This window comes from Amphiprion ocellaris, chromosome 13 (genome assembly GCF_022539595.1).
Source record: "Amphiprion ocellaris isolate individual 3 ecotype Okinawa chromosome 13, ASM2253959v1, whole genome shotgun sequence".
Lineage (NCBI taxonomy): Eukaryota > Metazoa > Chordata > Actinopteri > Pomacentridae > Amphiprion > Amphiprion ocellaris.
This window is the reverse complement of record NC_072778.1, coordinates 30,115,214-30,141,821: the sequence shown is the minus strand read 5'-3', so window position 1 is coordinate 30,141,821 and position 26,608 is coordinate 30,115,214. Positions and strand designations below refer to the sequence as shown.

At 37.7% G+C, this 26,608-nt stretch overlaps 1 protein-coding gene across 3 annotated transcripts in view; it reads right to left on the bottom strand.

Moving 5' to 3' along the window:
- Nucleotides 1-1,069: 1,069 nt before the first annotated feature.
- The window catches only part of aff2 (AF4/FMR2 family, member 2), a 221,450-nt gene continuing 195,911 nt past the window's right edge, over nt 1,070-26,608 (bottom strand). For all 3 annotated transcript variants that reach the window (XM_055016689.1, XM_055016690.1, XM_055016691.1), the window contains exons 20-26: nt 25,916-25,979; nt 25,182-25,318; nt 23,615-23,686; nt 18,123-18,216; nt 14,584-14,636; nt 11,611-11,834; nt 1,070-10,427 (exon numbers count right to left, since the gene is read on the bottom strand). In XM_055016689.1, the coding sequence (XP_054872664.1) occupies nt 10,306-10,427; nt 11,611-11,834; nt 14,584-14,636; nt 18,123-18,216; nt 23,615-23,686; nt 25,182-25,318; nt 25,916-25,979 (766 nt within the window). In that variant the 3' untranslated portion in view covers nt 1,070-10,305. The remainder of the gene's footprint in view (nt 10,428-11,610; nt 11,835-14,583; nt 14,637-18,122; nt 18,217-23,614; nt 23,687-25,181; nt 25,319-25,915; nt 25,980-26,608) is intronic.

Genomic DNA, 26,608 nt, shown 5'->3' with positions numbered 1-26,608 from the left:
AGTCGATAACGGCGGTTCCAGCGCTCACGCTCCATTAGCTGTGTTTCTCTGCAGCTGTCTCAACACTCCTCTGAAACGTCACACAGAATAAATGCAGCGTGTTGTAGCTTGCTGCACTTCAATGCTCATTTTCAGTGCAGTAATTTTAAAAAGTGATACGTTAAAGTCACTTTCGTATTCTGCTCAGGTCACATTTGCCCATTGGGGCTAATGGACACTTATTTCTGGAATATGTGTGTGTGTGTGTGCGCGTGTGTGTGTGTGTGTGTGTGTGTGTGTGTGTGCTAACCCATATCTCTGAGAGCTTATTTGACTGCATGGTTACCTATGGCAATTAAACCTATAAATCTAAGCTGTCAGTGTGTTGTCTCTACACCAAGGACACACACACACACACACACACACACACACACACACACACACACACACACACACACACACACACACACACACACACACACACACACACACACACACACACACACACACACACACACACACACGGTCTTGCATATCTGAAGGCCTGCAAATAGGCTTTCCACCTCCTTACTCATTTATGGAAATACTTAATTAGACAGGATTTATGTCTGGCAGAAAATACACTTTAATTCCTCGTTTAACAGCAGACTCCTTCATTCTTCTCATTTCTCTCACACACTCTGAAGTCCGTCTCCCTTTTTTTTTCCATCATCACACATGACTTCTCCTCTTCCCTCTTGAATTGTAATGTGCTGCTACATTCAATGAATTAATCATGCATGGTGAAGTAGGCTAATAGTTGCTATGATGTAGAAATAAGAGTTCATTAGTGCTAATAAGAAGACTCGCCTGCTTCTTATAATGTACATCAAGGCCACTCAAAGGCTGTTATTTATAAAAGAGTGTAAAATTCCTATTGTGCTCTTATTAAAAGAGTGTACATTGTGTTTTTTAATGATTTAAAAATGCTTTTAGCTTTCTTTTGTTACCTTTACCTAATAGGAAACTCTATCATGCAGCGTCAAAGTGAAGTTTGATGTTTTTGCAGCTGATTTAATAAAACAGAAGTAAGACAGCCAGTGCAGCAGGATCACTATTTCCAACAGATTTTAATCCATATTTCAGAGACATTAAATATTTAAAAACAATGGAACTGTGTCACAACTTCTGATCATCACATAGAACAACTTCATTATAAAAAGAACAATAGAAAAGGCCAAAAGATCGCACTGATAGAAACAGAAAAACAGCTGAAGATGTGCAACACAGTTTAAAAATACAATGCAACCCATGTTGGACAGGTGTGTTAGTTTGTCTTTACAATGTTGTGTTTACTCAGTGATGTACGTCAGATCCAGAGACAGCTGTGTCTGAGTTGGATCAGAGGCACTGTGTTGCTGCTGTACTCAAAACCACCAAAGTCTGGCTTGAAATGAGTCAATGGAATCATATTTGGATGCCCAACAGGTTCTGCCCAACATTTTAACATTATAAAAACAGATTTGGACTCTTTTGTGTAATTGCTGTAACCAAATCCGACTATCCCCATGAACACCGCGAGTCTGGATGCTTTATGGCACTAATCAGGAAAAGGTTCTGCTCCTGCTGAGGACTACTGAGGCTCCACAAGTCATAAGATGTTACCACAGTCCCAGTTTTTTGGATAATTATACCAATGAATCTCAAGCAATTTCACTATTATGGTTTGATGCCTAAAAACTGCTACATCTCACACTTCTAAAGATTCATTATTAAGAGTTGCAGAGCAGAATCCAACCAGCAGTTTTTCACCGCAGGGAACAGAACCACTGATAACCTTAAAGAAACTTGTTTTTAATGGTCGGTTTCACTCGGTCTGTTTTGATTTCCCACATGATTTAATGCTGCAGGAGGGAAGCAAAGTGGCAATCACAGAAATACACGAGACAGTGAACGCTTCGTGGTGGAAGTTAACGTGATTTCAAAAGGAATATGATATTACTGATTGGTTGGAAGCAGAATTCTGCTTTTTTTTGCTGTTTACTGTAAAATAGGGAGCAAGTTGACAAATTTTATGAACACACAGCTGATATCTGATGATTAAATGAGAAGCAACTTCACTGTAGGACAAGCAGTGTTGGTTTTCTACTACAACGGGTTTAAAGGAAGAGTTTCGCATTCTAGGAAACATTCTGGATTATTTTATATATATATATAGTGTTAAATATGGAACCAGAACCAGGAGGTTTGTAGCTTAGCTTGGCATTAAGACTGGAAGTAAGTTAATTTTGTTCTGTTCAAAGTTTAAAAGTCTGACAGTTAATGCTGCTAAACTCACTAATTAACAAACTGTATCAGGTTTATTTAACTGACTTGTACTGGTCACTTGTACAATTGCTTTCCAAATTCAGGGGTGTCTGTATGTAGCATGATATTTAAAAATGAAATGTTGGCATAATGTTAATATTACACATATGATCAGAGTTGTGAAGCTGCAGGAGTGTGTACCTGAACTGTATTGCCATTTCATTTTTCTCTAAGTAAGGAAAGCAAATATTTGCAGTTTGCTAATAACATTAAAATCCAAACATTTCTAAAGTGTAAAAGCAAGAGAGCCAATACAAAAATGACCAGTTAGTGTTTTTCTCTAGTTTATATGTTAACTATTAAGGGATGAAAGGCAGAAAATTATCCTTCTGTTTTGTGGAACAGCTACAACAGTACAATAAAACAACTTCAAACTGATTTGAAGCTCCTATTTATACCTTAGTCGTCACTAATAATGCTAGACTTCATAATTGTTGGGGTTTTAAGTCGAGTTGTAACATATTTATTTTTAAAAAATTGCTTAATTATCGGTCATTTAACTGATAACACTGAGACAGCACTGATAAAATCCTTTTGATGCTGTTCTTTTTGTAAATAACTGAGTTGCAGCCAGACTTTAGGACTTAATGAACTCCTCGTTGCTTGTGTTTTCAGTTCTGACTAATGTATGTAAACTTGCTTTCACAGGAAAAATGCTAGGAAAAAAATATTATACAGCTTTAGAAATGAGTCACAACTTAACTGTGCACAGACATGGGTGTCAAAACTGTGATTCAGCACATAAGCAAACAGCACTATTTCCCTTCATTTGATAATATTGTGAATAATCCAGTAGTATAACTACTGTGTAGTTATAAAGATTTTTATTTGCCTATACTTGTATTTTTAGTGCAGTTCATTTGCCAAAACAGAGACAAAATACACATTGAACAAAGTTAACAAGAAAAGCACTCAGAGAGCGCAGTACTCCGCCAAGGCTGTTCATTCCCCCAAATGGTATTATCAGAAATGCAGCATTTTTATTTTTTAAGAAATGCAGCATTTGTTTATTCGTTATTGATGATCAGAAATCACGGCAACATAGAATGTGACCATTTAATATAGATGTAGCCACAAACAAAATGACCTTGCGCTGAGCACAGGCATGTTATGCATGTATACGTAATGTACGGACACCGAGGTTCTACTGGCTTTTTAGCTTTATGCTAAGCTAGGCTAAATACCTCCTGGTTCCACATCCAAGCTTCCATTCACAAAATCAAGAGTGCTGAACTCGTCCTTTTACTTGCTTTGCAAACAAATACATGTAGACAGAGCCACAGTAATTTAGCTGCAGAGCTCATTCACCAATTTGGTGCATTCTACGACAACACTAGTTCGTTTTCTCAGGAACAAATTGAAAGGGACTTGTTGGTTAAATATAAATAAATACAAATTAAGAAACATTATGTAACATTTAGCACTTATTTTCTACAAGCGAACAGTGTGGTAGTGAGAGCGTATTATTGTCTGCTTCCAGTGACCTCAGCAAATGGTTATTTATTGGATAGAGAATAGATTTTCATATTTCTAACACTGTTGCATGACGCTGATTCGACAACTGAGGACAATTGAATACGAGAAAAAAACAAGACAAAAGCATCATTCTGATAGATTATAGGAATTTTCAAAGAAAGAAACCAAACTCTTTATTATCCTTGTAAATACTGTTAATTCATTTACTGTATTAGCCTGTTCCAAAGCAATCAAAGTGTATCTGTGATTTTGTGAAATGCAAACAAATATTTGAGACACTCATCACAACTGGAGAGATTATCAGTGTATTATCGGCTTGCTTCCATCTGTTGTCAAAAAATAAATCAGTCTGTTTATCTCTCTATTGTAATCACAACAGCAGTGATGTTGTTTCTCTGTCACTGCTGCCTTTGATAAACAAGTTGACAACTGTGATAATGCAACAGGAGCTAATGGGATATTTAATAAGATGCCAGCAGAACAACAGGCCATGCTGAGGAAGTCTGTCTCCAAAATGTGTCAGAATATACCCACATATTGACATTGCATATAAATGAACTGCTGCATGAATTCAACATTTACTGTAGCCATCATGTGGCGTAATAATGGAATGAAACTGATGTCTCCCATGTCACCGATGCAATGTTTTTGACTTTTTACAGCATATTATTGAGTATTTTACCGCTGCATATAATCAAAAGAAGGGACCATTGAGTGAAATTAACAATAACCATATAGTAACATCACTGTTTCACCATAAAACAAAACAACACCAAACATCATTGAATTGGACTGAGCAACACTGTGGATCAACTACTGACTGCTGATGACTGAGGTCAAACAGAAACAGATTGTGGGTTTTGTGTGCTGGCTGTCGCAGAAATTCATTGGCTCATTGGGACATTCCTAATTTGACTTCATGACCTCAAACAATTAAAAAAAACATCTTTAAAAGGCATTTTTGTTAAAAAAAAATAAAACAAACAGGAAGGAGTTTGGACTGTTGTCCAGAAATGTCACTAGTAAACATATTCAGGTGTTCAGATGAAGAAACATGAGTCCATTTTAACAGAATAGTTTGACAAGTTTGCTTTCTGGCTGAGAGTTAGAGAACAACATTGTCTGTACTGTAGTGAATAGACAGAGCTCGCTGTAGGTCAATAGTTACTTTTTTTTGGTCACTGTCCTTTTAATAGGTGTTCCAATTTATGCTTTTCAGTTGTTGACAACTTAAATTGTTCTATGAGTTCATGTGTAGGTGTGGCTCCATCCCTGCTGTAAAGGTCCACTATGAGCAGCCACTTAGCCTAGCTTAGCATAAAGACTACAAACAATGGGAAACAGCTAGCTTGGTTCTGTCCAAAGTTAACAACATGTGACGACCAGCTTCCCAGAAGCCCACTTACTAAGACATTATATTATTATTATTTAGGCTGTACAGAAACATTTATTGTGCCCAGACAAGAAACAATCTGTAACTCCCAACACACGTTTCCTTTACACGTTTTATATATGTTTTTGGACATAATAATCAAGCTACATACAATGTGTTTTATTAGTGAGTGTTGGAGGACACATCTGGCTACCTTTGGATGGAGCCAAACTAGTTGTTTCAGCATTTCCAGCCTTTACGCTATGCTAAGCTGACTAGCTGCTAGCTCTAGCTACATATTTAATGTACAAACATGAACGCTGTGTCTTACTCTCAGCGAGAAATAAGCTGAACTAATGTAATTACCAAAATATCCAATTGTTTATTGAAGGGTTTGTGTTGTTTTTAAGAGACGTGTCCACCAATGTGTGTTTTTGACCAGCTGGTAGTGCTTTTGAGCGTTTTGGATGTGCAGGTTTTTTTTTGTTTGTTTGTTTGTTTGTTTTTTCAGCTGAGACACTTTGGTTGCTATAATATGCAATATTTGTGGAAATAATGTGCTGCAAGTAGTTAAAAAAATCGGCAGATAGTTTTTGTCAAATGTATTGAATCTAAGTAGAGAGGAAAGTCTATTTTAACTGCAAAAAATTAGCATTCTCCTGACATTTTTAGTGTAATGTAAATTTTGCAGACCATTATGACCATTCGACAGTCTGACTGTATCTCATTATCATTCTGCTATAGGGAGGATAAAGCCTCGTTGTATTTCTTTAAAGCGATTACAATAGTCCAAGCCCAGGATGCAGTGATGGAGCCCCGTCAAAATAGTAACTGGGGAATTGATTTGGTGACACATTTGGATGCTGGGAGCCGAGCACTGCAATTAAAATGGCCACTTCAGCAAATAAACAAGCAGATCTGCCTTATTGCATGATCCAAATGCTCAGCAAAATTTGGTATTTTTACTGTGTACATTGATCCTCAGAGGTTTTTGTTGTTGTTTCCCCAAAGCAAATGATTTAGAAAACAGCAACATGCAGATAGTGGAAGTGCAAATGATTAAAAGACATCTGCTGGCCTCAGGAGAATCACTCTGGTGGACACGTCCTGTCAGTGTTGTTCACTTAAAGCGGCTTCATGTTTCCAGGTGAAGTTAAACATTCACACTGTAAATGACTTGTGCAACAGGAAGTACATTGACTGTTTTTTTTTTTTCTTTTTCCAAATGGGCACAAGTAGTTCTTGGTCTGAAGCTATCATTTATTGCATGCGATGACTTTAAAATTTCAGGCATTTCAGACAAACCCATTCTTGCTCAAATCATTAAAAAAAGAAAATACAGCAACTGATGCAAATTTGACACGTTAAATCACACGTCTTTTTTTCTTAAAGCCAAACCCTGGTGTCGTCATAAACGCCAGTAAAAAGCTTATGGAAACATTTGATTTTACGAAAAACAATCTCATATTTATACCAATATGGTATGGAAAATCATTTAGATTCATTCTTTGTTTTTAAATAAATAGAGCAATTCCCACCGGACACAAATAGAGGCACTTGAGTTTCTTGTTTTTTTTTCTTTTTGTCAAAGTGAAAATTACTTTTCACATCCGCATTGTCTTCCATACACATTCAGCGATGGTCAAATGATCCAAAACTTAAAAGCTCATGCTTGATGTGCTGGATTTACAGAGACCATGTTAATAAAGGGATTTTAAATCTTTATAGCACATGGGAAGATTAAAGAGAATTCACTTAGAAACTGTGTAGACTCTTGTTTTAATGCGCCACAAAGAGTTAAAAACACACTATTTTTGGTGCTGTGTAAATGCAGCCATAGCCTGTGCATGGACACGCACACACACACACACACACACACACACACACACACACACACACACACACACACCCACACACATATATAGATCCCTATTTTCTTCCTTCACTTCTTCATTCATTCACATTGACTCATTCACAAGACACTAAAAAACAAAAACAAACACTGTTTTCAGGAGTCACAGTCTGTACATTATGGTACACAAACATCGTTACTGTTCAGTCAGGTAATGATTTAAATAGACTTGACAATCAGCTGTACACGTATACACACTAACAACACAACACAACAAATGTTGGGAAACCACTATAAGATGCCCAGCAGTTGATTTGATCTCATTAAGTGCTGTACAACGTCGCAGATTTTATTTTGACATCAGGGCAGAAAAGCCGACGTGAGATTTTCACCCTGTTTACTTGCTCTGCACGTGGGTGGGGGCTTAATTAGAGCCAAATCATACTGAATCTTGTAGTTTTTCCCCCCGCAAGTGTTTGACGCCTTAGTGGGAGGGTTACTATGGGAACTAGAACTGAGTGGAATTTCACAAAAGCCCATAACCAGCAAGGGGAGAACCAGAAAAGTGCTTTATTTGACTTGAGAAAAGGTTCGTTTGTGGGACCAGTAAGCTGACTGCTTGTTCTTCTGACCAGGTTCTACTTAAACAAAAAGCTCATCTGACTCTTACAGACGTCCAGGTCCATGTCCTGACCAGAGTGGTACCAACATGTCTGGTCACACTGGTAATGCTACTTTTAGACTGTACTTTTCAGGAAAAGTCAGGCGTTGTCCACATGTACATGGGTACTATATAAAAAGTAGCTCTGTGTGTTTTGTCCACAAGCAAATACAGTTTTAGGTCACTGAAAAGGGAGATTTTGTAAAAGTTTAAGATATTTGGAAACTCCATTTGCAGTGTAGACAGGAAAGGCTGAGTTTTAGCTTGTGAGAGTCAGAGTTTGTGCCATTATCTTTGTTTATATGAGACACTTTTGTGTAATGGTGGCCAAAGCAGTGCTGATGCTAACCGCGCTGACGGGACGTTTTATCTGAAGGCCTTATTCTTACATTACACATCATAACAATACATTATTCGGCAAAGAACAGCCTTTGGTTAGCCTACTGGAAAGTGTAATAGATTTTTTCAGGCTTCTGGTTGGTCAACATGGCTTTGATTGGTCAACATGGCTTTAGGGTTTGGGTTATGTCGCCACCTGTTGGCTTGGCATGCTCATGACAGCCACTGTGCTCATCCTGTGTATACCCACACTGTATATAAGACACTTTAATGCTCTCCTCTGGTTAGATGGGAAACTACATTTTGTTGTCTTAGTGCTTGTACTTTGTGCAGTGACAGTAAAGATGATCTTATTAAACCTAATGTGGACCAGGCCTCAGATAGCTGCTATTTTGGCTTCAATCATCAAATAAAGAGAAGGAAATTGGGTAATGCTTTAGATCACAAATGACAAGGGAATAAGCACCTGAAAATAAATGACACTGTAAATACGTATTAACCAGTAGCCTTTAAGTCTTAACAGCTATGTCTTATAAAGGATTAAAACTACAGGTTTTCTCTAATATCATTTTTTATCATGAGGTGGTTTACCACAACATTACTGCTCCCCAGCGTTTTATATTAACTTTGCAAACATACACAAGTATCTCACAGCCGTAGCTATAAAGACACAACTTTCCTTTTAATATTAATAATGAACACCATATTTACCCACTTTTTACAGTGCATGTTACTAAACTAAACTAACTAACTAACTAAAGCTAGTTTCATTGCAGCGTCGGTGCTGTTACAGGCTTTTTCCTGCTCCAAACAGGCCTTTAGGGGGTGATTACACACAACAGCAAGCATGATTTCTCCCCATTCAGTAAAAGCAGTGTGTCTGTGTTGTCTTATTTGACAGAAATCTATGCATTTTCTTGTTATTTATGAACCCTTGAAAACTGATAAAAAGTGTGATATTATTCAGTAAAAGACACTCCAATTAACTTTTATTCTCAATTCTTATAATTGTGGTGATCTTTCTTTGGTGCTGCCGGAAGTATCTTTGGAAGATCGCCAAAACTAATTCCCATTTGCAGGTAAAACACTGTTACTCTGTTTCTTGGATGTTTCCCGCCTTGTTACCCGGTAACAACATTACTGTCTACCATTATTTAATATAAACTTAGCATATAAGTGCAGTGTCATTTATTTCTTGCTCTTTGCCATACACTTGTTTCTCCTTATTCTTTATCCTCTTGTGTTTTTCTTCTATGGTAACAAATTTGATCCAGAATAAGTGTCCAAAAAAGTGCTTTATTACTACCCCATAAGTAGTAGTGTATATTTACATTGTAATCTGTGGGATACAATCTAAAGCGCTGTCAAAATTTTGTATTTCTTACGTTTATTGATAATAAAACTCATTTATATTGAGACAAGACCAAGAAAAATGCATTAAGAGTCAGGTGAGGTATTTGAATAAACTGATGGTAACCTGGAAGGTCATCAGGTTAGGGAGCAAATCTAAATGTAAAAATGTCAAATTTGACAGATTTGGCCATAATTCTTTTCACGCAGCAGCTTCTAGTTGTAGGTTGTTTCTGAGGCTTCGTCTCTAAAGACAGAAGATGGACTGAAATAGAAGCAGAAGGCTGATTCAACCTCCATTAATTCAGCTCTTGTGTTTGGAGCCGAGCCTCTTTCCTTTACTAGTATGGTCCTTATCTAATGGATTGGACCGGTACTTTTCCACTCGGATCAATAGCAGCCCGAGGCTTTAATTCTAGTCCCAATCACTGACACATTTCTGGTCCACTGCTGAAGGAGATGAGCCTCAGTTGAGCTCTTTCCCTACATTCAACCTCCTTAATCACAGCAGCCTCTCACTTATCTTGTTGAAAATGATCCCATCTTAGTAAAACCTTTTTACATTTCTATTCAGGGACACAGGATGGTTTGGAGCACAGTATTGTCCCTTCAGCATTTAAAGCTACCAGCACTGACAAACTGTTGCTCCAAAACAAGCAGCATCAGCCAGATTTTTAATACGCTAATTTGTATTTTGCGATTCCCAGCTGAAATTCCCAAACTTATTTACTGCTCAGTCCTAATTGCTGGTGAATTTCAGTCCAATTTATCCACACAGTGTTTGCCATTACATTACCATGCGTGGCGTCGGGTCATTTGAAGGATCCCAGTGGGAACCGAAGCATCGTCCAGAGTCTCATCTCACTCGTTATCCCAGTTCTAGCTCCCAGGCCCATTTCTCTTTTGAAAATGTTGGCTCCGGTCCAGTCTTTACAGCAGGTGAGCCTCTATGCGGAGCCAGTGCAGTCCTTGCCTGATGTAGCGGACCAGCTCCGTCATGCTGCTCTGCTGACTCAACGGCTCCATCACCGAGTCCAGCTCCTGGAAGAAGCCTACAGGAGGGAGAGGCAGAGTTACTGAGGCTTACAGTATCTGAAGGGAAACATGCAGCTACAGCTGGAGGTTTTCTGATGGCGCTGTGGGCAACAACAGACAGGCGAGTTATTACTCCGCCAAGGAAGTTATGTGACGATTGGCGCTGGTTTGTCTGTCTGTTAGCAACATTACTCAAAAACGGACTAACAGGTCAGAAATGACACAAGGACCAAGTGATTAGATTTTGGCAGTGATGCAGCTTATAGTCTGGATCCACAGATTTGTTAAAGATTTCTGTATCATTGCAAGATAGTGGCACAGCATTACTGTAACCATGACAACAAGTGAACGCTACATCAGCTGCCTGCTGACGATCACAACCAAAATCCAGCGAATTTCGCTGGATTTTGGTTTATTTTTTTCTGAATGTTCTTAAGAAAAATTTCTAACATTTCTTTTTTTCCACCAAAAAATGTTCAAAGATTTCCCAAAAATGTTGAAAATGTGGACATCAGAAGTTTCACTGTGAAAATATATTTTTTTCCGCATTTTCAAACTTTAAAACAGGTCAATTTTGACCCACAGGATGACACGAGGGTTAAACTTATTGAGTTTTCTTGTAAAATACAACTCAAAACAAGATTGTTTGACTTAACAAGATATTTGAGATGCATTGTCTTAAAACAAGTCCCTCCATCCTGCTGAAATGTCACTTGTTCAGTGAATTTATCTTAAATCGAGTGGGATGAGACATTTTGACTAAAAATAAGACAAACAGACTTGGTAAGATTTCAAGTTTTTGCAGTGTACTGGTATGAATCAACTGCTTCTCTGTAATATTCTGCTGCCTACTCTGTGTGGCTGCGATCTACAGCTAGTTCATAAAAGCTTTTCTATTATGCTCCTCCAAACGCCTGCTGTCTGGTGGGTGTTAAAACACCTCTGGAGCACAACTTTTTACTATTGCAGCAGAAAAGACAGCAGGTTAGTGCGAGCTGCGATTCACACTGTGGTAGAAAATGACAGAAACCACAGACCTCTGGTGCAAACTACAGCAAAAGAGATTTATGACTAACCATGATTCCAGATGTTAGAAATGTGAAGTCATGCTCAGTCAACAGAGCTGATTGATTTTCATCCTTTTTCCCTCCGTATGTGGCCGCCGATCTGAAAGTACATGTAAAGTAAGTGTAGTACTACCTTGGCTGTCGGTGGCCAGCCGGTCAGCCGTCTCCCAGTGTTCATAGCTCCGCAGGATGTTGTTGGTGATGTTAACGTGACTGGCGGCCATGTGGTGGATCCTCTGGGGGATCGCCACGCTGCCCGCTGACCCCGGTGCTCCCCCGGATCCTCCTCCTGCTCCTCCTCCTCCACTGCTGGCTGGAGACGGGCTGAGAGAGAGGGGAGATGGAGTCCCGTTGACTCTGAAAACACAGAACACCAGTCAGTCCCAGTAACCTGAGGGGAACTAAACAGGGAGGCTCTGTGGGCTGGAGGGGCTTTTGGAGCTGAAACATATGAAGACAAAGTGTTCAGGTGTTACATTCTTTTCTGAACAGCCTCAATGCCCTGTTTTCTTTATTTACGAGGGTACGTCAAAAAATTCTTCACCTCAACAGAAAACGCCACAGGAAAAAGATTGTTCTTTGCAATACTGATCAACATAGTCTCCTTTAATTTCAGTGCACTTCATCCACCCGTGTTCAAGCTTCACTATCCCTCTGTGGAAGGAAGAGACACATCTTGGACCTTCAGATTCTCCTCAGAAACATGCATGACCTTTTCATCATTCAGAAAATGATGAATATACAGAGTAAGGTACCAGTGCAGGGCGGATGAGGAAGGTTCATGGAGCAACAGTTCAAAGCCTCATTTGGCTGCTTCCACCACCTGATGCTGTGTGGAGCGACACATTGTTCTGGAGCAACAGCAGCCAGCTCCAAGCTTTCCTCTCTCTTTTTATCATTAACTGCTTGAAACATTTGAGTTTTTGCAGACAGAGTTATAAGGTTTTATAGTATATGATTACGCCCCAAAACAGGAGTTACGTCGCTTGTTTCCTGGTGAAGGCAAGAACTTTTCAAAAGGCATAATGAGGCCATAGCTGGACTTGACGACTACACATTAAGCTAGTTAGCATTTAGCAAAACTAGTTTGTCTGACGTTCCATTTTCTACACATTCTAATTTAAAATTTAGCATTGTAATATTTACTTCAATAAGAAAAACTCAATCACTAAGATTTTGAGACTTCAAAATTGAAATTTCAATCAGAAAAAAATGAAAAAAATGTGTGAATTAGCCAAAGCTAATGGTATCGTACCTGCTAGCTGTAATTAGCCAGAGTGCAGTCACTGTAGCTATTTTTTTCTTTATCTCCAATTTACAGAAATTCCTATGTTTTTTCCTTCTCCAAAATTAAATATTTGATGGTATAATGGTTGCTATTGTGGCATAAAAACTCAGCCGGACTCAGTCAGATTTTGGTCTAAACTCAACTGACACACATTGTGTTTTGAGTTTGTAAAGCAAAGCTGTCGAAAATAATCTTCTATCAATACATTAAGGGGGGCCGGTGGGAAACAAAATCAAAACAAAAAACAAACAACCTTATCTATCAGCCTAAGGAAAGTAAAAGGTGGAAAGTCAAATATGTCATATGCCAGGTAGAGGCAAGCGATTTAGAGCGACATAATGCCAGCATTAACAAACAATGTGATATTAATGCTGCTTTTAATATGTTCTGTTGGCCACTAGGGGGCAGGAGGACAAGCTGTAAACACCACACTGACATATTAACAGATATGGAGCAACATTCTCAATAATTCTGCTTGTCATCCTGCTTACTAGATGACTTAAAGCTGAGCTAGGCAGTTTTTTATATGGTAAAAATCCCATGCTAACCATTCAGACTGTTGTAATTGAAGTGATGTGAGAGGAAACAAAACTTCGGCAGATCCTATTGACTTCATTTTCAAGCTTTAGAAAATCTATCCTGTGATGAGATATTTCAACCAATCACAGGGCTTAAAATCTTTAGCCTTGGATCAGGTGAGTTTGTGTAAGCAGCAATTAAGTCCAATTACATGAGAGTAGGTTGAAAAACTGAGGATTTTCACTTGGGAGAGCAGGGTTTGAATCCCACGGGAAAGTCTTGCTGTATATTTTGTAATTCTGGTGTGTTTATTTAGATTTTTCAGGATTTCTGCCAACTACAGCTTTAAAGTACAGCATTCTCTGCCTCTCTATGACTCATTATAGTCACTTTATTTTAGCTCCAGGTTGCTAATTTAGAAAAAGCTGAAAACATCCGTATTGAAATAGCGCTTTTAAGAGGGTAAAATTAAACCAAATCAGTTTCTTTGTGTGAACGATACAATCAAAACAGTTTCATTTTTTTAATAGTAATTTGATCAGATGTACACATAACTGCTTTAAATTGTGCACTTAGCTCTGTGGTTGGTTAGAACAACAACAAAAAAGAAATTTAAATTGTTATATTACAGCTGCTGGTAGAAACAGTGAAAAGCAGCTAAATTAACAATGATACAGTTTACTGATCTTTATAATGGAGCACATTAATTATAGAGGAAATTAGTCAGACAAAACAACAGTCTTTTGTTGTGGCTTTGACTTTACTGGGGACTTTTTCAAATGTGAGGAAAGAGATGTAATTTCAGGGCAGTAAAAATGCTAAATGTTTCTGATTTTCACTGTAACATTGCTGGTACAAGCTGCTCTTCCTGTCCTGCCCGGCGCTGGCAGTGATGTAAGGTCTGTGATGTGGCCTTGACCCTCGCTGACCCACAACTTGTGCCTGATTCACGCACAAAAACACACACACACACACACACACAGACACACACTGAGCTCCAGTCCTGCTGTTGTGCAGCGTCAGAGCTGTCCAAACTCATTAGCTTCACATCCTCCACGCCTCTCCTCCTCCATCCATCATCACTCCCTCCATCACTCCTCGCCTGGCAGCCCCTCCAGTCTTCTGCTTCTCACATCTACAACAAATCAATCCCTTTATTTGCTTCCTGAGGGGTTTGTTTGAGCAAGTGGCTGTCAGGGCCGGTGTGGTATTCTGCAGCCGAGCTCCGGTGAATTATAAATTCTCAATTATGTGGGTGAATGAAGGCGGGTTGATGCTGAGCAGCGTGTTTGTACTCACTTCCCATTGGTCCTCCACGGAGACGGGGCTTGGTGGGAAGTCTTGGCTGAATTCTGGATCACAAAAACACACATTTGTTAAACCTCAGTGTTTAAGGCTCACCAGTGGTGGAAAAAGTACCAAACTTTGAGTAAAAGTACCAATACAAAAAGCAAAAATGGAAGTTAAAGTCCTGCAAATAAAAGCTCACCAAAGTAAAGGTACAAAGTATTATCAAAACAGTAGTTGTTTCAGTGGTTGATGACAGATGGAAGAAGAATTAAGAATAAAACTGTCATTTCTTTCTCTAATTATTCTCTAATAATTGGAGTAATGTGTAAAGGGGGTTTTCTACTGTTTTTAATCTGTTAGCTTAATTTCAAAAGCAACTGGGAGCTGCAGTTGTCAGTAAAGTAAAAAGTTCCCTGTGAAATATAGTGAATCAAAGTTATAAAGTAGCATATTATTGAAATAAAGTAAAAACAGAAGAACCTCAAAATGGTTCTAAACTACAATATTTGAGTAAATTGACTTTTTAGAACTGCAGTGGTGCATTAGATACATGAAAGACTAGAATGAAGAGTGAAGGAATAATACGCACCAAACGTCATCATTTACATTTAAAAGAACAGTTTGTTGAAATATGTTTAGTCATTTTCTTGTTTTGAGTTAAATAAGAAGATGGACTCTCATTTCTCTCCCTTCAATACAAAGCAACAGTAAGAAAGAGTAGCTCAGCTTTCACAGAAACTGGAATCTCACTAATTAACTCTTCGGATCTCATTTGGTAAAAACAATAATTTTCATGCACAGGTCACCTTTCTGGCATATTTAGCTTTATTACCACATTTTCTTTCAGACAGGTGGAAAGAAAAATCATCTAGGTGTTTATTGTACTACATCGGCCAGATATCGCGTATTTAATCATGTAATTCCTAATTTGCATATTTAAACTAACTAATTTCTGACAACTTGTAATCCATGAAACAACTGTCAACTCAGGAGGTTTTATGGTCATATCTAACAGTTAAAAATTTTACACTGAAGTAGTGCTTTCTAATATAAATGTGTGAATTCTACAATGAATACCTCCACAGGCTATTTTCTCAAGATGAGATTCTTCTTCCACTCTGAGCCAGAAATCTCCACTTCAGTAGCACTCAGAGTCAGCAAACTCTCCACTTTTATTCTTATTTGTGTTCTCAATGTTTGTAGAGAGCCGGATTTAAAGATTTATAGAACATTTTATTCGTAAAAACATTGTTTTTTTGCTGGTTATGAGGTGTCCACAATGCCCTCAATGAAAACCTTAAGACTTTATTATGCCAACTAAAGGAAACCACTATTTTAAGCTGGTTTTATCCAGTGTTTAGATTCGTATTTTGGAAATTATTGCTAATTTGGACATTTTTAGACATTAATTACTTAAATTGTATATTTAAACATAGCAGTTCAGAATTGTCCTACTGTAAGTAATCAACAGTGGACGCTTCATGTTGGAGCATATTTTGTTTAATAACATGTCTTCTTACAGATAAGTGAAAAGAAAACTTCAGAAACAATCACCAAGGTGTTTACTACATTTAGTGTATTAGACAATTATGTAAAATAGGGCATTTTTAATAAGATAATGCCTTATTTGCATATTTAACCCTCCTGTTGTCGTCATTAATGGGCACCAAAAATTGTTTCCTTGTCTGAAAAAATCAGCAAAAAAATTCCCCAAATTTTTGAAAATTTGCAAAACCTTCAGAAAGAAAATTTCAATAATTTCTTAAAAGCTTCCCTTTAAAGTTTTATTTAAAAAAAAAAAAAATCCCCCAAATTTGGCAAGAAAATTCTTGTAAATACTTAAAAAAAAAAGACTAAAAATCTTCCAATAAAATCCTAAAAATGTCTAAAGTGATTACATATATATCAGTAAAATTTTTATATTTTCTTTAAGAACAATCACATAAAAATCAATCAAAACCCAGCGAAATTCACTGGATTTTGGTAGATTTTTTTGTGAATGTTCTTAAGAAACACTTTTAACATTTCTGTTTTTCCACCAAAAAATGTTCAAAGATTTCACAGAAATGTTGAAAATGTGGACAACAGAAGTTTCACTGTGAAAATATTTTTTTTGCCCACGTTTTCAAACTTTAAAACGGGTCAATTTTCACCCGCAGGACGACATGAGGGTTAAACATAGTAGGTATATGTAACTCGTCAAGACAAATGAAAATGTAATGACAACCACACCTAAAACACAACAGGAAGCCGGCCATTTTGATTCATGTGTCATATTTTGGACGATTTTGGACCAATTTTTGCACATTTGCAAAAGCTATGAACTCAAACATGGTAACCCTGGGGCACTATGGAGCCATTTTGCCACATACGTGTGCATTTCCCTTAAAATATAAAATTTTTGGACAGTCCTGATGTGTGTGCAAATTTTTTCAAGTTTTCAAGTATGTTTAGGGCCTCAAAAATGCATTTGTTTCATCTGGAGAAGGAAGGATAATAATAAGAAAAATAAAAAACCCATGGGTTTCAATAGGGTCTTTACATCATTCGGTGCTCGGACTCTAATTAAACTGGTTTAATCCGACGTTCACAATTTTATTTGCACAATTTCCTTAGCTGCATATTTAAACATAACATTTCAGAAAACTTGTAATAGAAAAACAATCATTGTCTTATTATAAATAATGAAGAGGTGAAGTTTCATGTTGATAAAAATGTTACCCTTTTCACCTGTATGTCGCAGCTTAATCCTCACCAAAGCAAAACTGTAAAAAAGTTGTGGTTTTATGGAGGTTATGTGCAGAGTTTTTCCACATTGGGAAGAAACAAGTCTCACTTCTTGCCTGGTTTCAATCATTCAGTTTATGCCAGGCAGTGCTGATGAAAAATAAATCAATAAAGCAACTGAAGTGGAATAAGTTTGAAGTAACTGCTACCTTTTAATTGCAATTTTTAATCAAATAGCAAGTTGTAATTTATGTTAGTTTGAAACCCAGCTGAATATTAATACTAATATAATCTCTGAACATTGAACAGGTTGTAATATTATTCATTGGTGAGAATTTAAAATCCAAATTGAAAAAAAAAAAAAACTGGATTACAGCCTGTTTTTGTGCCATTTTTCTTTCAAACTGAACTGCTCTGACTCTCTGTCAACACAAACTGTATGTACACAGCCTGCACACACATGCGCAGCTAAACCCCCAGTCAGCCGCTTCCAGAAATCCAATCCCATCAATGCAAATGCAGCACTGTGATAATGACATCCTCAGTAATTAATTAAACTAAACATAATTAATCAAAACAAGCACATTAAACCCTAACAATTCACTGTGATGATTGATGGTGCTAATTAATACATTAATATCAAAGAGAAAGAATGGAATTTAATAATGCCATGCAAAATTAATGCACAGGCACCATGGAAATGAATATGAAATGTATTGAGGGCTTGTAATTGACTTTGCGTGTGTTTTTTTTTTTTTTCACAGAGGGAGAAAATTAGAGTGAGAGTGGAAGGAAACAAAGTCCAAGCGTGTGTGTTTTACCTTGAAGTACTCCATGAGCGACCGCGAGTACTTGACAGCGTGGTCTTTCTTCAGATGGAACATCCTCAGATACAGCAGAGACAGACAGCGGTTACTATGGAAACAAAAGCATTAGAAGGCAGATGAGTCCACCGAACAAAATTCCCCCTTTTAAAGCTCAGTGTTATTTTTCATGTTGTCCATGCAAAATGCACCCGGACTTCAAAGACGAATCTCAAGTTCTTGCAGATTAGGAGGAAATTCAGCAGACTGAAGAACATGGGGAATGTCGAATACTGTTATATGGAAACAGAGAGTTTGTGTTTACAGTGTTTGTGCTTTATGAGTCCATTTAATCAAAGTACAACAATCAGAGTTGCTAAAAACACACTCAACATTGTGTGGATCACTCTAGGGAACAGCAGTCCTTTCCTCTGAAATATAGTGGAGCAGAGTTTTTTAAGGTACCAAATAACTGAAACTCTGAAATAAAACAGGAGCATCTAAAAATGCTTCTGTACTACAGTATTTGAATAAATGAATGCAGCTCACAGTGATATATTAAACTAGAAAAAAAAGAAAAAAACAGAGAATAAAGAAAGGAAAGGGGATACGATGATAACCAGACATCATAATTTACGTTTAAAAGATTTTGGAAACATGTGTAGTCAATTTGTTAAGAGTTAAGCCATAAGTTTTCATTTCTCTCACTTAAATATGAAGCAACAGCAAAGTGACAAAATCCATCTAAATCCTTCTCTTAAGTTCACTAATTAGCACATTATTAATTAAGTGGAGTAAAGAATTTATAAAAAGAAAGCTGAGCAACATTACTCAAAAAAAGACTAACGGATTTGGATGAAATTTTCAGTGAAAGTCAGAAATGACACAAGGACCAAGTGATTAGATTTTGGCAGTGATACCGCTAATAGTCTGGATCCACGAATTTGTTCAAGATTTCTGTATCATTGCGAGATAGCAGCACGGCATCACTGTAACCATGACAACAAGTGAACACTACATCAGCTGCCTGCTGATGATCACCTGATTGTGATCCTACTACAAATCCACCGCTGCGGACTCATCAGGACTTATTCGTCAGAAATGATACAAGGAACAATTGATTAAATTGCAGAGTACTTGGCGGAGTACTGCGCTGTCTGAGTGCTTTTCTTGTTTATTCTATTTTAGCTTTCCTTTTATACTTGAGTCTGGGAGTACCTCTGTAATTTCACTGTAATGCTGGCAACAGTTTACAATGACAACTAGAAAAGCACTCAGAGAGCGCAGTACTCCGCCAAGGCTGCTCAGTTGATGTATAATTTCCGAAGGATGAAATCTTTAATAAAAAATGACCTTGTGCTGAGCACAGGCATGTGTTATGCATGTGCATGTTCTGTATGGATACAGAATTGCATGTAAATCACTCTTATAATGGTCTATTGATCCGTTCATCATTTTTGGCAAGCCTTTGTTTTGCTAGTGTTAAAATAACCGTTCCCTCCATGCTTTTATTTTGAAGGCGTATTTTTAATGGTACGGGCTTTTATTTTGTCACCATTCCAGCGGCACAGGAAGTGTTTATCTAATAAGTGGTTTCTTGACATGATGAAGACGCTGCCGAAAAGTCCAAAAATTCACGTAGAGATGAAAGAAAACGGTTCCAGCTGTTGCTGTCTAGCAAAGGATGTGTCTAAACTTAGAAGCAGCTGGAATGGAGACAAGTTCTGACGGTGTTTCCTGAAGAAAGGAGGGAAGGACAAAAAGGTGAATTTGTGTTTAAAATAAGGCTGATGGCAGAACGTAAATAAAGGCTTTGTGAATCATCAGGAGCTTCACCATTGTCTGGCTGGGGTTTGCTACATACGTGACCTGAATATGTAGCCGGCGGCAGGAATTAATGGGACTCAGAAACACCCCACAGTTTAATCATTTCTTCCTTGTATGATTTCCAACTGATAAATCACAGTCAATTTGTAGTAGAATCACAATCATTTGATTGTCAGCAGGTAACTGACACAGTGTTTACTTCTTGTCATGGTTACAGCGTCACCGTACAGGCAGCTATATCTCCCAATGGGAAATCTTTAAAAAAGCCGTGAATCCAGACTATAAGCCGCATCACTGTGAAAATTTAATGAGGTGGTCCTTGTGTCATCTCTGACTTTCCTTGAAAATTTCATCCAAATCCGTTAGTCTGTTTTTGAGTAATGTTGCACACAGACAGACAAACAGATTTACAGACAAATGTACGCTGATCGTCACATAACTCCGCTGTTCCTTGGCGGAGTAACAAAACCTCTTATGTCTTTTGCCTAATGAATGTGTGAAATGTATAAAACTGTTAAAAGAAAACAGAAAAATTTAACATTTTGTTTTTACAGTTCTTGTGCATTATAAATTCATTTAATTACAGAGCTACAAATAACACATAGAAGACATTTGCTGGAAGACAATCTCCCAGTGAAATAGGAGCAGAGTTTTAGAGTAGCATGTTACTAAAACACTGAAGTAAAACAGAAGCTCCTAAAATGATTGTAAACCACAGTATCTGAGTAAATGCATGTGGCTTATAGTGATATATTAGAAAGTCAGAGAAGGAACAACATGCAGCAGATGTCTTAATTTATATTTAAAAGAATATTTTCAACCTGTGTGGAGTCAGTTTCTGGTTAAATAAATCTGTTTTTGTTTCCTTCAATTTAAAGCAACAGCAAGGTGACAAAATCCACCTAAATCCGTCTCTGAAGTTACTAAGTAGTACTTCATAAAATTCAGTGGACTAATGTGGAGAAGGTGAGAAATGTAGAAAAGTATTATATGAAAATAGGAAAACCCAACAGTTTGTGTTTATAACGCTTGTGCATTATCACAAGACCCACTGAGGTACAAAAACACACTCAAAATGTTTGTGGAAAAGAAAAAACTACAGGTTGTAGAGTCAAATTAAAAAAATTGTAGCTTTGGAACAGCTTTGTTCTTTCAATCAAATGTTCCTCCTCCACTGATATTTTCAAGACAAAGCTCAAGACGTCTGTGTTTTCAATGATCTCTGGCTGCTGTTTATGGTGCTAACATTTCCTATTTATTTCTCTTTTAGAAATTGATCTTAGAAGCTGCTATCCTCTTTTGCCTGTTTTAGTGTTTTACATTGTTTTACTGTGTGATTTTACTAGTTTTTTATTGTCTAAATATGAACAGTCGAGAACAGAAGTTTCTGTACACATTTAAAGTCTTTATATGTACATCTCAACTGTAAAATCACTTCATCTTGTAGTTTATTTGTCAGAACAATTCATCACGTGACGCTGCAGGTAATGAGCGTCCCTCTCATGGTAGCTTGGTGAATTAGAATTAAAGATGACACAATTAGTCTAATGATGTTCAGATAAACGAAACAATGAAAAAATGAAACAATGCCACGTTATTATCTTGTTCCAGCCTTGTAAACGTGAGAATTTACTATATTTCTCTGTAACATGAATAGCTTTAGTTATCAGCAAACATGAGATATGTTTGATATCTGATATTAAACATATGTAAATATTGTGTAAATCAGGGAAGTCTTGAGTTTCCAATGACTCCCATAAATCCGAATTTTCTGTGATGAAATCATTACAGTACATCTGTTTTGGTCACAAAAGAACAATCATATATTTTGGTTGTTTCATAGATTTATTACAGGTTTTCTGAAAAAATGACAAAATGTGATGGGCCAAAAATATCCTTACAGCAACTTGAATTATCAGTTTTCATGATGTAGAAAGTTGTGTTAATCTAACTTTTCCATCAATGTTCTGAATTCAGAGTTGCTGGAGTCATTTGAAACTCAAGACTGCATTAATATACATGACCTTCACAAGTGTATGGAAACTTTTGTTCATGACTGTATCATTTATATTGTCTATTTTATTTTTATCACATCATTTTTGTGAATGTGGGGTCAATTTAAGTTGTTTTTAAATGTGCTATATAAATCAGTTTGATCGGATTAATTCCACAATAAATAACCTAGACATAGTGGGGACTTTATAAATGGTCCTACGAAGAACCACTTGAACTGAGTGGTTCTTAAATATTTAAGTGAATTTGTTGCATTAACTAAATTTCTCTGCTTTGTCATTAAACTATAATTAAACTCCTTGTTACTGCAGGACTGCTGCTCTGATCTCTGAATGAAAGTGGAGTTTCTCTCTGCAGCAGCTGCCTCAGTCTTCATGCAGGTTTCTGTCATTGCTGTCAGGTCATTGCACCCAACAGTGCACCATCACCTGCTACAAGCCCATAATATTCTTATCCATCTCCGTGACTGGCAAATCCCCTCGACTTCCCATCAAAGTCAGGACCCACATCGCTTTAGCAAAAAAGGGTTTTTCTTTTTTAGCATCCACCTTTATGTTAAACCTCTGAACCGCAACACACTGATGGGTGGAAAGGCATGTTTTACTAAAAGAAAAAAAAACACCAAAATTACCATTATCAGAGTCAGAAACTGTAAAAACTGAAAGAATTGTCAGATTTCTGTGCTGTAAAAAAACTCAACGTGCTAAAAATCATGCCAGTTTTTCTAAATCACCTTATTACTCTGCCAAGGAATTGATGGGACTTGGAAACACCCCCACAATTTAATCAATTGTTCCTTGTATCATTTCTGATGGCTAAGTCCTGGTAAGTCCGCAGCAGTCGATTTGTAGTAGGATCTCAATCATGTGATCATCAGCAGGCAGCTGACGTAGTGTTCACTTGTTGTCATAGTTATAGTGAAGCCATGCCACTATCTCACAATGATACAGAAATCTTTAACAAACCCCTGGATCCAGACTATAAGCTGCATCACTGTCAAAATCTAATCACTTCGTCCTTGTGTCATTTCTGACCTTCCCTGAAGATTTCATCCAAATCTATTAGTCCATTTTTGAGTAATGCTGCTAACAGACAGACCAACAGACAAAGAAATGTACACTGATCGTCACGTAACTTCATCATTCCCTAGCGGAGTAATGAAAAAAATCTAATAAAAGCAAAACTAATAAATTAACTTTTAGTGTGGTTTTAGGAATCTCCCCATAAAGTTGTAGCACTCATCAGGTTAAATATTTCAATAAATACATTTAATCAATATGACTAGTTTATCTGGTCAGGAAAGTTTGCTCACTCCAGTTTTAAATACTCAAGCAAAACTCATGCATATTTTTTCCTTTTTTTATTTCTTTAAATTCTATTCCTATTACATTTTCTAATTCTGATCATCATCTATCATTTTTGCTTTTGATAGTAGAAAAATGGCAGCAAATTAGAGAGGAGGTGGGACAAACAACAAAACTCCCATGTCCAATTCAAAGTCAACCTTTTAATTAAATATTAATCATCTAAAGAGTCAAAAGAGAGACTTTTTTGGTGTCTGGTCAAAATAGTGTGAGTGCTGTAAGAAACTGATGACATGTTTCCTAAATCCTCTGCACCTGCTGTATTTTACACACAAACACAAAGACAAAGACAGAAGAAAATCGTACCACAACACAGCGAGCTTCTTTTCAGAGACGGTGGCTGAATGGCTGGTGAAGTTCTTCAACCTCATGGCGTACCTGCAGCACAGAGACGCTCATTACTCATCTGTTGACATTTCCAGAGATTTATGAGGGAGAAATGTAAACACGCAATTGAATGGACGTATACTCAAGGTTCATTTTAATTAGAAAATCAAGGTTAAAATCATTCAGAGAGCTGCTCTTCATGACAACAGGGGGACGGTGGTTAGTGATTAATTCCTTCAGCTCGCTGGCAGCCGGCAGAAACCCTGCTGAAGTGGCCTTCGGCAAAACAAGCTACATGTGAGCTTTAGCTAACCCTGTGGAAGGAAGGAAGGATACACTTCTCCTTCAGTTATTTATTAGATAGTTAAAAAACTCCTTCAGTGGTCAGCTGTTGCCTCCTGCCTTTGGTGACCGAATCAACCTTCTCTGCTTAGCGACGGTTTATCAGTCCAAATGAAATCAAGTGAGAGGAGTCACACTTTAATACTTTATTGATTTCAGCAGGAAGATTCAGGTCCTTTCTCTTCAGGGAGGTCAGAGGTCGTAGCCTCTGATTAGCAGCCCTGCAGCTGTTGAAGATTCTGTGTTTGGCTCAAGGACACTTCAGCAGGATGGATGATTGCAGCCGGGCAGATCTTGAACCTGAGCTCTGTGGTTTCTATCCCACAACACCACCCTGCTGTCGACCTGCTGACTTTCACATGTAGCAGTCATTTATTATCCTCAGTTTGCTCTCTTTGAAGTTACACTTGGCGACTTCACATATTTTCTGCTCTCAAAAACTGAAAACCTGCAGTTCCTGTAGTGTGGCACTAGTTAAATTACACCAACCAGCAGCCTTGCAGGTCTGCAAAGCTGTAGACAACAAAGACAGAAAATACAGAAGTGGAGAGTCCAGCTTTTTAAGAATGCAGCACTGGTTCACGCTTACTTCGTTGGCAAACAGAATATTATTTGAACTTATCCTACCGTTCAAAAGTTTGGGCTCACCCAGGCACTTCCATGTTTGCCATGAAAACTCACACTTTTATTCATGTTCTAGCATAACTGCACAAGGGTTTTCTAATCATCAATGAGCCTTTCAACACCATTAGCTAACACAATGTAGCATTAGAACACAGGAGTGATGGTTGCTGGAAATTTATATTTCTAAGGGATCCCAAACTTTTGAACCGTAGTGTATTTCTCATGTATGATTGCACAGTTATCACTCCTGATGTTTAGTTTCATTGCAGCGACTGTTTTGCAAAATACTATGCTTCCTGTTTTAAAATAGTTTTACAGTATTTTTAATAGGTTCTGGAAAGAAACGATCACCGCAATCTGTCTTTATACACAGCAACATTCTCAAAGAGTTTGGTTTTCTGAACAAACTAAACACTGTCTACATTTCCTGTATAATTAGCAGCACATGACAAAGTGCTTTGAAGGAACTTTCCCTAGAAAAAATAGCAGTTATCACCTTCATCCTGCAAACTCATTAGGAAACAAGAAAGCTATAAATTCCAGTGAATCCTGTTTGTTCCTTTTTGCTGTCTGTCCATACCTGATTAGCTCCACAGTCTCAGAGTACATCGTATACGGTGATTTGGCCTCCAGTGGATCTCGCTCCATGGCGTTTCCACACTCGATGAAGGAGAGAGCTCCGTCTGCGTAGTTCACCGCTTTACCAAATTTGTCCATCTGCAGGTGAAGTGTAAGAAAACGAATGAGACGGACAGAAACAGAGTGACAGAGACAAAGATGAGATGAAAAGAGATGTGACAGAGAGAGGAGACATGAATAAGTGATGGAATAAGCGACGTCTTAACAGCATTGTGGCAGAAGCTCAGCCTTCTCTTTGAATAATCTCCCACTAAGATGCAAATCCCCAGATAAATCCGAGGAAACAACGCGTAAACATAAGATAAATAACAAGTTAAATAAATCTCATTTCATTGTTCGGGGGGGATCCGATAATTCTTTTGATATTGTATAATCTTGGAGACATCATCAGTCCTTGAATGCAATGTTCCCTTGGAGACAAATGGTGCAATAAATAACACAAATTATACAGTACGGTCCTCGATACGAAATAGGTTTTCATTCTACGGAGACTTCCAGTGCACACATAATTACAGTCTAGACTGTAGATGTTAACATTGTGTGTTTTGCTTTCTGTGTGTTTCTAACCATCTGTCTTCTCTTTGCCTCCTGTATGTGCTTCAGCACGGAGGAGTAAATATGTATGTCTTCCACTGATTGATTTTCGGTGAAGTGTTGAGCCTCACAACGTCTTACCAAAGCATCAGCCTTGTGCTTCAGTCTCTTGGCCTCCTGCATGTAGAAATCGGCGCTGTGGACTCTGCAAACAGCACAGAGAAAAACAGAACATAAAGAGTGCATCTGCACCGACACATCGTTTAACAAAAACTAAAAAAAAAAAAAAGGAACATCCTGCATGATAGAGAGCGATTTACATAATCACTGAGTACAAGCAGCTCACAGTGAGCCGTACACAGTCGCCTACTTAGGTATACACACCTCGGGCTCAGTGTAACCTTAGTATAACAGCAAAACATGTTGTATAATGAATAATGCAGAACCCTTTTGGGACAAATAAGTAAGAAGATGCATCATCTTTCCAGGTTTCAGCAGAACTGGACAAGTGGTGCAGCAGTTACAGCTATTTCCACCATCTATATTACACTAACAGGCCACCATTTGGCTCAGACGTACAGCGAAATAGTTGTGTTACGACAGACAAGACAATACAACAATACATTACAGGTTCTCGTGGGTCCACTCGGTTCTTAGTATCGCAAACTCAAACCCAAGATCCAAATTGGACTGTGCCCAAATAATATTTAGTGTAATCGGGCTGCGCAGCTGCAAGCCTCAGGTATACCGGGACTTTCCTGCATACATAATCACAATGTTTGTGTAGGCAGCCTGCAAAGAAGTTATCGTCTGCACTAAACTGAGAACTGAGAA